Here is a 15052-nt window from a genome sequence, read left to right as displayed (position 1 = left end):
CTCCTAAAGAAAGTCTAGAAGAACTGAAATAATTATTTAGATTGTTTCCAGATAATCATCAAGGATGAGGTTGTCAGTGGTTTTATTCGACCACGTACCCAGGAAGAACTCCCCCAGCAACAGGATGGCCAGTGAAAACAAAAGATAAGACTCCATCCCATCAATATACAATGTGCCTCCGAAGAGAAAACCACCAAAAATATCATTGAATGGGCAATTTAGTGTAATAATTTGTTTTTATATTACAATTGTTCAAGGGACTTTATAATCCAGGAAGAGAATAGTATTATTAATTATAGTTTTAATACTGTGATTGTAAATGTTAGCTAGATAGTGTAAATGTTAGCTAGATAGAGCTTCAGGTTTCAATGATGATGTTCAGATCAAAAGATTTAATAAGATACTCCTCGAACACCTTGAAATCTCCAAGGATATGACATAAAGTTTTCTAATATATTCAAAGTGAAATAAATATACGAGGAAGTGTGAATTGTGTAGAGTTGTTTCAAGATAGTAGAGTGAATCGGTCAGTGTTAACTTTCGTGATTACTTTGTATAAGTACATTGGTTTGATTTTACGTTATTCCTAGCATTGTTAGAATTTATAAGGTAATTTGCAACGTAGGCCTACAACAACTTACGACAGTATACAAGTGTTCAAACTTGTAGAAGTCTTAAAGAAAGAAAGTTGCTTTCTTCACGTGACCTGAATATTGAATTATTTTTACCAGATAATTTTAAAAGAACCTGCTCACGAAAGAACAACGTTACAACAGTATTGTATAACTTTGTGGAGTTTCGTTCACAACCTCCTCTCATAACCATATTGACAGTTTCATCTGTTCTCTCCTATAACAAAGTACAATTTCATCCTTGATTTGTTCTACGATATAAAATAGTTTCATCTACAACCACAACCTGTCCTTTAACTATATATATATATAGTTTAGTTCAGCATCTCTCCTGGAACTATTTTCATCCATGACCTCTCCGATAAAGTTTTCATCCATGCCTTATCTTAGAACTATATATAGTCTCATCCGTTCATAGAATTAGATACTTCTTTGGATGACTTGTATTAGCAAATTTTAAAGAAAATCCAGATCGTCGCTTATGGTTGCAATATTAATGAAACGACTGAATGTTTTTGTTTCGTACTAGGCCTGAGATGAGCTCTTCTCAGTTGTATTCATTATGGCTACACTAGTAATTGAAACATGACCAAAGATAAATCAGTGTTGTAACATTTATTTAAATTTGGAGTTTAATTACTATGGCATATAACGTGTAAAGTATACAGTTAGGTGTCTCTCCACTTGTCTAAAAAAAAAAAAACGTTTACCGTAACTTAATACTTGATTATGGGCGCATTTAAAATTAAACAATAGTAATCAGTGTTGGAACTACCATAAGGCATAACGCCACGGTACTGTACGCTAACTGTACATCATCTACAACATGGACGTCAGGCAAAAAAAAGTCTTCAAAAGAACTGGAATTTGCATAACGTTGGAAGATGAAGAAAATAAAACAAAATAACTGTGTTTAAATATAGCGTTTTAAATAGAAACAAATTTATTTTATTTAGCAACATTTAGAACAAGTGATCTTTGTCGGGCTTAATTTCATTTTCATATTAAGCCTAAGGATGTGCCTTGAAGAAGAGTTAGGATTGAAAAATGCAATATAGCAGCTTAAGTGAGGGACGTGACACTTGTGATACGTGACTTTCAGTTTACTGTAAATGCGCATGCAGCATTTTTGTTCTTTTAAAATAAAATTGACGTAAAACACATCGTTTAAATAGGAACAAATTTATTTTCTCAAACAACGTTTCGAACAACCATTTTTCTTTAGGCTTAATATGAAAAATAATATTAGGCCTTACGAAAAGTAGTTGATCGAAACGTCGCTAGAAAAAAATATTTTGTTTATTTCAATGTTGTGTTTTTACAGTGATTTTTACTTTATTGCATTTATCTTCCAACTTTCTACGGATTCCAATTCTTAATTTTTTTTTCTTTTACCTAATGTCCACCATGGAAATACTAACAAAACATTCCAGATTGGGCGCATTCCAAAATTGAATGATACTAGTCAGCGTTGGTGCAACCATGATGTCACGGTTAGTTGAACGCTGACTGTAAATTTGAAACGCTTTGTTAACTTTGTTTGTATTTCCAAGATGGACATTAGGCAAAGAAAAATAATTTAAGAAAAACTGGAATTCGTACAACATTTAAAAATAAATAAAATTGAGATAAAATACTGTAAAATACAGCATTGAAAAATATTATTTTATCTAGTGATATTTGAAACAACTGTTCTTCGTGAGGCGTAATTTCATTTTCATAATAAAGCCCAAAGAAGAGTGGTTGTTCAAAACTTTGCTAGATAATTTTTTCTCCCATTTAAACGTTGTTTTTACAGTTATTTTATTTTAAAAGAAAATAATTGTTGCATATACGTTTACAATAGTCCCCCAATAGGACAGCGGTAAGTCTTCGGAGTTACAATGCTAAAATCAGGGGTTAGATTCCCCTCGATGGACACAGCAGATAGCCCGATGTAGCTTTGCTATAAGAAAACACATACGCACGTTTGCAGTAAACTATAAGTAACCTATCACAAGTGTTACGTCCCTTGCCATGTTTCATTTTTCAGTCTCAACGCTCCTTCGGGCCGTTGAGTGTGTTGAGTCAACAACCACAAAGGAACAAGGAGCGCCGACGCTGAATATCAATGTTGAATTTTGAAATGTGCCCTATCGTTGAATTTTGTAATACATCCAGTATTGCACATCATGCTACAATAACTTAGACTGCTAATATTATAATTAGTTATTTTATTAGTATTATTTATAGCACAAAGTAACCTCAACACAGGATAACAGGAGTGTTAATCTGAGCCAACAAGGTTTAGCTATTTCATTATTATTACAGTTTTAACACGCCTATCTTACATCCATGACTTCGCATCGAGCTATATGCTTTTGATGTATACTTCCTTCCATAACCTGCCCTGGAGCTATATAGTTTCATCTGTGACCTGTCTTGCAGCTCTAGACTTTTACCAATGACACGTCACCCGGTAGGACAGCGGTAAGTCTATGGGGGTTCGATTCCTCGCGGTGGACACAGCAGATAGTCCAATGTGGCTTTGTTCTAAATCAGACAAACAAATACTAATGACACCTGTTTTAGAAACATACTACCAACGATGACCTATTTGAGAGTTATATATTTCCATACATAACCTCACTCACAACTATATACCTAATTCTAACTTGACATAGATTACTTTACTTTCGTCCACGACTTCTCTTAAAGTTGTGTTTCTTCTGCATTGGCCGTCTTAGGGCTATATACATTCGCTCATGACCTCTTAAAACCATAAAGTTTTCATCCTTAATATGTCTTACAGGTGCATACTTCTGTTCTTGACCTGTCTTAGAACTACATGGTTTCATCCATGGCCTTTCGTAGACCTATAAAGTTTCATCCACGAACTGCCTTTGGTGTATATGCTGCCATTCTAGACCTTCTTGAACTGTGTACCTTAATCCGCAATCTTTCTTGAAACTGTAAATTTTCGTCTATTGCCTATCTTAGAGCTACATACTTCCGTTCATAATCTGGCTTGGATATATATATACTTCCTTTCATGACCTCTGTTAAAGTTATATATACATATCTCATCCAGGGCCTGGCCTAGAACTATATACTTCTGTCTACGAACTTCCTGAGAAATGTGTGCTTTTGTGAATGATCTATCTTGGAACTATATATCTTCAACCATTTCCTGTCTCACAGATATATACTTCCATACATCACCTGTTTTAGAACTGTCTTCCATTCGTGTTCTGTCCTAGAACTATGTGCTACCATCCATCACCTGTCCTAAATTCTTATACTTTCGTTCTTACCCTTTCCTACAGTTACACATTTTCGTCCTTAAACTGTCTTAGAATTATATATTTTCATACTTTAATCCGTGACCTGTCTAAGAGCTCTATTTTTTCATCCATGGCCTGTCTTACAGGTATATGCTACAGTTCATGACCTAGCATAGTGATATATACATTACCGGTCATGACCTGTTTAAGAGTTACACACTTTCATCTATGACCTGTTTTAGAGTTACACACTTTCATCTATGACCTGTTTTAGAGTTACACACTTTTATGTATGACCTGTATTAGAGTTGCACACTTTCATGTATGGCCTATCTTAGAGCTATATAATGCAATTCATGACCTGCTTTAGAATTATGCACTTCGTGTATAACCTGTATTAGAGATGCACATTTTCCTGTATGAACTAAGAGTATCGTAGCGCCCTAGAGCTATATACTGACAGGTGTTATTAGCTAGCAAAGAAGATATATTCGCCAATTACTTATCTACCTGTGAACTATGATACTTGATACGTTTAGCCAAAAAATGTTTTAGGGATGGAATTCCTTTTGCATATTCTTCTGGTATTATTCCTCGCGGGTTCGATACTTAGAGGTGAAACGTTTCGGACTTCATATGGGCTTTTGTGATATTTTTTAAATACTGTACTTTACGGGTTAAAGATTTAGAAGCTTAACTTATGTGGGCTTTTTATTTTTTTATGTTCTTTAAACAGTACAGACCATACATTTAGGTGCGAAATGTCACAGGCGTTATGTGTGTTGTTTTGATGTTCTTTATTCGTACTTCACGAGTTAAAGATTTGGAGGCCAAAAATCTCAGACTTTATATGGGCCCCTTTTTTCATATCCTCGAAGTATTCTTTAAGGGTTAAGAACACAAAGATCAAATACTTTGTGTGGGTCTTTTTACGGTTTCCAAATACCATATATGTGGTGTTAAAGATTATTTAGAGGCCAAGAGTCATATATTTTACGTGAGACTTTTATGGCTTTCAAAATAGTATAATTTACCGGTCAAAAATTACTTAGAGGGTAAAGGTCACAGACTTTATTTGGAAGAAAACTAAATATCGCTGTCTTTGAGTGCAGGAGGGGTGGGGGCAACCATTTCATCCACCCAGTTTTATTCTGAGGTTGGTATCGTAAAGTTGGTTGAAGTTAGCTGGTGCATTTCGTAGATGGAAACCATAGGGTGAGAAACCTTCACCTGTATTAAGTTCACACTTTATCGAGTTAAGTTACATAATTCAGCATAACTGTAAATAAATATCTTTCTTTCTGTATACACAGCAGGTGCAACAAGAAAACGATTAATTAAGTAGCAGTCACCATGTTGTGTAAGCATGTGGCGATTTATGTCTACTTTTTTGGTGGCTGTAATAAGTTATTATATAAAACGATACCGATAAGTATAAGAAACCAACTCTGTTTCTTCGTTCACTGGCGCTACGGCTTTGTTGACATAGCGAGCTAAAGCGTGCCTTATTTGGCAGGAAAGGCATGGCTGCAATATTCAATTACGCGAATCTTTTTTTTGTTCTACTTCTTTGCTGGCACTCTCTGCTCTTGTGTATTCTATTTTTAACATATCTTCTTTTCTCTCCTATCTATGGCACCACTCTGTGGGGACTCTTGTGTCCGGTTCCTGTGCTAGGTGAACCCGGGAAGTTTGGCGGAGAATGCTGGGTTACAGTCTGGCGATGGCGTTCTCAAAATCCAGGGCCAAGCCACGGAAAATATGCGTCATAAGGAGGCGCAGGATACAATTATCAAGGCCGGGAATTTCCTAGAGATGCTGATTCAAAGGTATGGGAACTCACATGATCTCAAATCCTACCAAGAGATTTATTAGAGGACCATATTGAATACTTTAAATGGTCACACGAAAAGCAGAGTTTTATAATGATACCCAAAGTAGTCATAACAAAATAAATGAATATGTTATCAACAAGTTTTGGGCAAGAAGCATGAAATTCCAGTTCAGCATGCATTGAAGACCTTTTTCTTAGTCAGCAACTAGTTACTTGCTAACACTTTCTCCAAAAGATGCTTACTTGATATTGAATTTAATGAAGAAAATTTAATAACTGGAAGGATTAATAAATATCTTCAAAAGGATACAAAATGGTAAAGTACTACAGAAATCATTTCGGATGCGTGCATACCTCAGAAGAACAGCAAACAGTAAGGAAAATAAACCCTTTCAGTTACTTGCAGACCTCAAAATTACACCACACAGTAAAATAAAGAAACCATTTCAGTTACATGTAGACTTCAGAATTACACTACACAGTAAGATATAGAAACCTCTTCAGTTGTATGTAGACTTCAGAATTACACTACACAGTAAAATATAGAAACCTCTTCAGTCGCATGTAGACTTCAGAATTACACTACACAGTAAAATATAGAAACCTCTTCAGTTGCATGTAGACTTCAGAATTACACTACACAGTAAAATATAGAAACCTCTTCAGTTGCATTTAGACTTCAGAAGAACACTATACAGTAAAATATAGAAACCTTTTCAATAAGTTGCAGAACTAAGAACACTACACAGTAAAATAAAGGAACTTTTCCAGTTTCGTGCAGACTTCAGAGGAACACGAAACAATAAAATAAATAAACGCTTTTAGTTGCAAAATTAAAAACACTACATAGTAAAATAAAGAAACCCATTCAGTAACTTGCAGAACTAAGAATTGCACAGTAAAATAATGAAATCCTTTCTATAACTTTCAGAACTAAGAACACTGTTCATTAAAATAAAGAAACCCTTTCAGTAACTTGCAGAACTAAGAATTGCACAGTAAAATAAATAAATCCTTTCTATAACTTTCAGAACTAAGAACACTGTGCATTAAAATGAAGAAATAATTTCATTTACATGCAGAACTACGAAGAGTGTTTGTTTGTTTGTTTTGAATTTCGCGCAAAGCTACACGAGGGCTATCTGCGCTAGCCGTCCCTAATTTAGCAGTGTGAGACTATAGGGAAGGCAACTAATCATCACCACCCACCGCCAACTCTTGGGCTACTCTTTTGCCAACGAATAGTGGAAATGACCGTCACATTATAACCCCCCCCCCCACGGCTGAAAGGGCGAGCATGTTTGGTGTGACAGGATTCGAACCCGCGACCCTCATATGGCGAGTCGAGTGCCTTAACCACCTGGCCATGCCGGGCCCAACTACGAAGAACACTGCAATGGAGAATACAAAACCCTCTTGTTACTTGTAACGTGAAGAGGAACACTACACAGTAAAACGAAAAAACATGTAATTACAGACCTAAAACACAGAAACATTTTCAGTTACTTACACAGATCTAAGAATAACACTACATGGTAAAGTATACAAACTCCTTCAGTTACTTACACAGATCTAAGAATAATGCTACATGGTAAAATACAGAAACCGTTTCAATTGCTTGCAGAACTAAGAATAACACTACATGGTAAAGTATACAAACTCCTTCAGTTACTTACACAGATCTAAGAATAATGCTACATGGTAGAATACAGAAACCGTTTCAATTGCTTGCAGAACTAAGAATAACACTACATGGTAAAGTATACAAACTCCTTCAGTTACTTACACAGATCTAAGAATAATGCTACATGGTAAAATACAGAAACCCTTTCGGACACTTTTTGAAATAAAAATAACACTACATGGTAAAAGAATAACATACTTGCATTTATTTGTAGAAAAACACAACGCTACACGGTAAAAATAAACAAACCTATATAAAATGTCCACTATTTTCAATAGTAAGTGATATAGTTATTAAGTACATGTAAACAGCAACACGTGTGGCATGTACGTGTTGCTCATAAGCAGACTCGTATATAGAAAACCATATGCAAAGAAGACAGCTGAAGCTCGTGTTGTGTGATGTAATATAACTTTGGGGAGTGCCGAATTTTGAGTTTTGTGTGTGTATTGCGATAATATATGTTATTTACCAGTCCAGTATCCTTTAAATGATTATATATTATTATTATTTTATTTTAATCTTTGATAGGTTGTTTAGGCAGAGTTTCAAATGGACAGCAACTGCCTGTTGAAGAAAACTACCAATGTAGAGGACGAAAGACTTTCGAAACGTCGTCCTCTACATTTGTAGTTTTCTACAACAGGCAGTTGCTGTCCATTTGAAACATAGATTCATTATTTTATTTTATTTTTGTATAGACTATTTCCTGTCTTTTACGTTTATATTAAATAAATAACCTACATATAGATATATAGAAAGATATACACAGAGACGGACTTCTTTTCGCCATTCTTATGTCTGGCTTAATATTTTTTGTTGGTAACATATGTAAAATGATAGTTTTGTGTATATAATAATCAGTATCACAACGTAAAACTTCATGGCCAAAACTATAAAGTAGCAGGTCACAATGTAAAATCTAAGCGTAATTTTGTTGTAATCATTTTACTGAAGTGTTGTTTAGTCTACTGACGTGTCCTGCGGCGTTACTTTTCTGATATACATGTTTTAATAACTTATTGGACTATCCTGGCTTCCTGCACGCGTCGAAGTAGTGACGTCTTGACGTCACACGATGTGACTTATCGAGTCCAGCAGTAAGGCTCGTGGATACTGGCCTTCTAGCATAAGACATTAGTGGTGCCATATTACTCACAGAAAAGTGTGATTAAACAGAAGGGCTTGGGGCTTGTCTGGTTCTAAGAACAACGAAATTGTAGCTGATAACTTTCTTCAGTGTTAAGGAAGTTTAACGCGACGTGAAAAAATAACGTGACAACTATCTTACTAGGTCACATCCGTTTCCGTTCCGAACAAAAGCAGTTCGAGAATAACGTGTGATAAAAATGAAAATCGAACAGTATTTTAAAGAATTCACAATGAATTGTATTTAAATTTGTGGGAATTACTTTGTACTCAGTCTTTCCAATGTTTGTGTAATATTATATTCTGTTAGTATAACTTTCACTGTGTCATTCATCTTCTTACTAATACCGGTGCCAATTATTAGTAAAAAAAAAAAAAACAATAAAAGAGAAAGAAAAGTGCAGAATTCACATATGAACCGTAGTTTAGCTGGTACAGTAACCTATGACCTAGTATGACTTTATGTGAATCAGGTCATATATGACAATGCAACTGATAGCGTGTGAAAATACGTGAATACACATCATACTTAACAAGCTGAACATGCATACAAACACACCGAAGTATTCACTGATTATGCCACATCCTCCCAAAATCTACACATTCAATATGCATACTTACTCGAAACCTGCACACTGAACATGAAAACATCTGAAATCTACAATGATCGTGTACACCCACTCAAAAATCTACAGACTGAATATGAACACACACACACTAAGTGCAGAAAAAAAAATCAGGGTAGGGGATATATCTGAGAAAAAAAATTTAAAGCAAGAGAAAAACACTACAAACATTTTTCTTCTCCGAAAGTTTGGGGGTTTAAATGCCGGTCCCCTCCTTGCTCTTTACACACACACTAGAAGTCTACTCGCTGAACTTGAAAATGCATCTTAAATCTACAATGAACATGCTCGAAACTTACACACTGATCATGCACACACACCAGATATCTAAACACGTGCATAAACCTGTAGAAAATGTATCACCTGAACACCACTCCAGTAACACACACTGAACATAAAAATACATACAGAACCTGCTTTCTGTACATCTACTCATTAATCACTTAAATCTCACACATATAGAAACACATCGAAATTAAATACACAGGACGTAAATATACACCCGAAACATACACATTGACCACGAAGACTCTGAAAATTTTATAATTAGTCATCCACTACCCCTAACCCATTTCTATATACTGAATACACAAACAACGCGCATAGGCATACCCAATTTCCACAAAATGAAATAAATTTCTGCACCCAATTTCGAAAAACGTAACATGCATGTACACTGAGTTAAGAGAAAACTCACATATAATAGTGAACTTTGAACAAGCACTCACAGACCAGTTTCTACATATGCACACAATTCTCGCGCACTGTCATCGGTGTTAAAGCTACTAGATAAAATTGTCTGAAACATGAGATGGTATTCAGATATATAGGTTAAGAAGATGATATAGTATTCTACAGTCTCGCACATTGTTGGCAGTACAAGAGACGCGAGACAAGATTGGGCTAGAGGTGTCACCCTCGCATACTGTAGGCAATTTAAAGACGCAAGACAAAGTTAGTCTATGAAGATGAGAAAACCCTCGTGCTGAAAAGATAACGTAGTATTCTGCATTCATACACAAGATAAAGTGTAGAAATATGAGGTGACGCCCTCGCCTCTCACACACTGCCGGCAGCGTTAGAGACATGGGACAAGATCTGTCAGAAAATACGAAGTAATACCTTACATTTTCACAAAGCATCGGAGAAAAGTTAGTGTGGACCCATATTTTATTCCAAAATAGTATTTAATCCGCGCGTGACGTTTAAATCGTATTAACCCCTATTTTAAAGCGTTCTTTAAAGTGTAAAAACAGTGGAGTGTTGATGACACCAGTGTGAAACTTTCGTAAAATCACGGAAATGATAGAAGCATAAAAAAAAGACTACAGCTCGGTAGATGTAATTCAACTCCCTTTTCCAAGCTCCAAGTGTAAACGTATCTTCCCATTCCGCCCGCACACCCACACCTAGCATGTGTTAAAATAACCGAAACCTGTTCCTTTTGACAGATCATGAAATAGAAAAATGGCAATTAAGTTCAGGATCATTGCTTTGCTGTAGGTGTTAGTGATGAGGTCATGTGCAGAGACCTATAACGGAGGTAATCACGTGATTCCCAAAGTGCTGTAGGTCGTATCACAAAGCGTATTAGACATATGTCTATGGATGAAGTTCATATTTCATAAACACACAAGGAAACATGGAATATTCTGATTAACTTTAATAAAAGAATTAGTATGTTGAGAGCTGTATTGTGGTTATGGCATATGTATTGAAATAAATATTTAATTACATTTTTGTAGACTGAATCTTACGAGTTCTGATTCCTTTGCTGAGTAACAATGTTATGCTCTTAGAGTATCTTCTAAACGGATGTCTGTAAATTTTACATGTGCTGTAATTCACGGTTTAGAAGGAACGCAAAGGTGTAATAAGTTATACTTGTTCTAGGCATGTTAAACTCTGAAGTGTATATATATATATGCTACTTATCAAAACATTAAGATATGAGTTGTTATGCTACCTTTTCACACAGAAAATTGTAAAATACTACATTAACTGTCCGAACACTGTGTTACACTAATCATCCACACTTACTGAAGACTTTTTGTCACTACCATGTTTATTTTCAAAACATCAGACAAAATAAAGGTGTACTATAAACATTTAGTGAATGTACTAAGATACTTCCACCTTTACATTTAATGTTTAGAGTTAATTGGAAAGGCTTTTGTTTGTAGTTATGCACATAGCTACACAATGGGCTATCTGTGCTCTGCCAACCACGGGTATCGAAACCCAGTTTCTAGCGTTGTAAGTCCGCAGACATACCGCTGTGCCACTGGGGGGGGGGGGGGCTAATTTGAAAGTAGAAAGCTTAAAGTAATAATTCCGTACAGCAGTAACCTACTCTAGTAACCAGGTGTTAAATATCCTACAACGTAACCCTCTGTAAAGATAGGATCGCCCCGGGAGGTGGGGCATTTTGTTCTGGGCCCCGAATTCAAAGCGCCCCACCCCAAAATACAAATTGCTGTTTAATAAAAACTGAAAGACAGAGACGTGTGCATTAGAGAGAGAGAGAAACAATTTAGATGAAACATATATGATAGTGGCCCTTAAAATATAATTTTTGTACCTGTCTTGACAAGTGGAATTTGATGAGTTGTCAGCTAGGAGTTACTTTTACCTTGAACTTCATACATTTATCTTTTCTATGTGAAATGACACCTTGATAATTTGATTAGCAGAAATGAACACGATAATTAATTAACTTTCAAAACAATTTCATACCATATACATAATATCTTAAGTATGCCACAACCTGGTGATTTGCTATCAACAAAAACTACTGTCTGGCAATCTGTTATTAAATAAGCTTGTAACGAATGAAATTTTTACTATTTAATAATCTTATCCCATAAACTGTTGGTCAGATAATTGCATTTCAACTATTATTTTTTATGTTCTCGAATATTCTATTAGAGTATCCAAACTCACCTGAGTATGGAAGCATATTATGCTAATATAATAATAACTTGCCAAACAACGATTTATAAGCATAATGAAGTGTTGTTATTGTTTTTTTTTGGGGGGGGGCATACTACATGTTTCGATATAACATTGATTAGTAGAAGGCCAATGTTCTATCGAAACATGTATGATGTGCCCCCAAAATAAACTATTCATTATGCTTATGAATCGTTTTATCCAATTTATTATCCAAACTTACATGTTCAAGGAGTTACAATAACGTCAAAGATTTTAAAAACGTCTTGTTTTATATCAACCACAGTATAAATAATGGTATATTTGGTATTTATATATGTGGGTAAACATATGTTTGCGCGTAATGGAATTTTTTTATCTCTATGGCGAAATACCTCCTTCGGTTTAGTGTGTGACCTTTCACACTTTTTAAACGGTCCTTCTGCAGAAGGAGAGTGCTTTAACGGATTATTCAGCGTGTGACAGCCAATGAGAGATTCGCAGTACCTAGAGGGCCTCAGAAAGCGACTACCCCTTACATATGTAGGAGTTCGTATGGCTGTTTTGTCCCCTATGTTCTAATGTTCGGTACTGAACTGAAACAATTCACGTGGTAGACCATAGGACCATTAGATCACGTTCGTGATATTTATCCACACACTTACAAGTTTATAGAAAATGTTTCCTCACGTTCATAAGCATTACTGCCGGATAATTTTCTTTCATCCGGTTCATCGTTCTTTTAATAAACCAAAAAAAAAAAGAAAGATATAATTTGACATATTGAGTTCTCTTGACAATAGCTCCATCGTGTAAAACGTTTATGTTTATAATGGTGAGTGAGTTGGTAGTAAACTGCTAGAGTGATCAGCCAGTTTTATGAAATGTAACTGTATGAGTTGAGAGTCGACAGTAACAGATTGACAGTTTTGAATAAAGAGTAACTGCATACATTGATCGAAAAACGGAACTGGATTATTAATGTATAGAAAAGGAAAACATACTGAAGCTACAAAGCAACAAATAAAGACCTTAGGCGATTAATTGGTTGTTGTTTTAATTAATACCAAATTTATAGATCCTCTCATTTTTTTTAATTTTTTTCTATGTGCTACCGTCAGGTTTGGATGTCGTAACTTTGTGCGAATATTCTAAACAAACAAAATTGTCTAGTTGCAATTGTGGAAATCTTCTTAAAAAAAAAAAAACTTCTCAGTCTGAAGGTCCACTTCTTTGAAGAAAAAAAAATACGGGCCAAAGTAACTTTCTTTAACTACGAGTGAAACAACTTCAGTAGTTTGAACATGGATAAAACCCTCAGCTTTCTTTAATCCCGAGTGAAACAACTTCAGTAGTTTGAACATGGATAAAACCCTCAGCTTTCTTTAATCCCGAGTGAAACAACTTCACTAGTTTGAACATGGATAAAAAACCCAACTTTCTTTAACCACGAGTGAAACAACTTCAGTAGTTTGAACATAGATAAAAAACCCAACTTTCTTTAACCACGAGTGAAACAACTTCAGTAGTTTGAACATGGATAAAAAACCCAACTTTCTTTAATCCCGAGTGAAACAATTTCACTATCCGATGAAAAGGCGGAATTACCGACTAATGACAAATTATAATTTTCATATGTTTTACTATTTGTTTTATACATTACATCAATACAGGAGTTTCAGAATTACAGAAACTGTTAGAACGTAAGGTGACGAACTGAGAAGCAAGATTTCTATATTTTATAACTGCGAGAAAACCCGTCGTCGAATGTCATGAAATTTGAGAAAATTAAGAACAGCAGAATTCCAACTTTCTTCCACTATTCCGTCAGTTTTGGGCGTCATATTTTCCTATTGTCATTGTACCAGGAATAGGATAGAATTTACATTTTGTTAAGGTAACTCGCACATTTAGAGAAGATTATGGCTGACGTGTAATGTGCCGTGCCATTCAGCAGGTGGCTTATCTCATACCACACCTGTTGAAGTCATGGCTGAAAGAACTGCTACCTTTACAAATCTGTTAGCAACGCGTCCTCTTAAGAAAAATAAGAGCATACTAATAAAATGGTAAATAAAGCTTCGAATTAGTTGGATGGACAGTGCAACAATTTCATATAATCCGTATTTAGCTTATGGTCAATAAGATCGTTGTTTTTCGTTAATTTGTTCATCTAACTTAATATACATATTAATTACGAATCCTGGCCACAAATATATTTTACTACTTGTAATTAAGACTCAAAAAGAATATATTTTTACAGTAAGGATTCTGTCTAACGTTAGATAGCGCGTCAGTCAACGTTGATAAGGAACTTTCATGTAATTTTCAACTCGCACATTTTATTCTTATATTCTTGTAAGAGATAAATTACTTACTTGTATGATTTGATACTATGATCTCAAAAACATTCTGCTATAAAAGGGCACGAGTTGGCCCTATGGCAGATCTCTGGATTTCGGAGCTTGTGAGCCGGGTTCGAATCCGTGATATACCGCAAAATAATCCCCGTACTTGGTGCGTTATAGGAGAGACAGTCAATCACTTAGCGAGGATGGTAGGGTGCTGCTGACTGGCTGCCTTCCCTCTGGTCAGTAGTTCCAAATTAGGAACTTAGTTGCTTTGTCATAAGTACAAAATATAAATACGTGCAGCTACATAAACATAGAAATACTCAGGTGTAGATATATAAGCACATACAGTTGCATAAATAAAACATTTTACATATCCAGAAAAATAGATGTATACTTATCCATTGTAACGAATTTATTATTATATATTTATTTTAATATCAACGTTTGTTTAGATTGAGTTTATATTTTAAAACATGCGTAGCTTATAGTGTTAAATATGTATTGCAAAACTCCTGCCTATTCTCCAAAGTTATAGAAGATTCTCGAGAGTAAGAAACAACAATATATATATATATATAT

At 35.1% G+C, this 15052-nt stretch overlaps 1 protein-coding gene across 10 annotated transcripts in view; it reads left to right on the top strand.

The window, feature by feature from the left end:
* The window catches only part of LOC106459323 (PDZ and LIM domain protein Zasp-like), a 78845-nt gene that overhangs the window by 12317 nt on the left and 51476 nt on the right, over positions 1 to 15052 (top strand). For all 10 annotated transcript variants that reach the window (XM_013918936.2, XM_013918935.2, XM_013918938.2 and 7 more), the window contains exon 2: positions 5573 to 5724. In XM_013918936.2, the coding sequence (XP_013774390.1) occupies positions 5573 to 5724 (152 nt within the window). The remainder of the gene's footprint in view (positions 1 to 5572; positions 5725 to 15052) is intronic.

Source organism: Limulus polyphemus, unplaced genomic scaffold (genome assembly GCF_000517525.1).
Source record: "Limulus polyphemus unplaced genomic scaffold, Limulus_polyphemus-2.1.2 Scaffold592, whole genome shotgun sequence".
NCBI classification, from domain to species: Eukaryota; Metazoa; Arthropoda; class Merostomata; order Xiphosura; family Limulidae; genus Limulus; species Limulus polyphemus.
The sequence above is the reverse complement of the archived record's forward strand: the minus strand, read 5'-3'. Positions and strand labels throughout refer to the sequence as shown.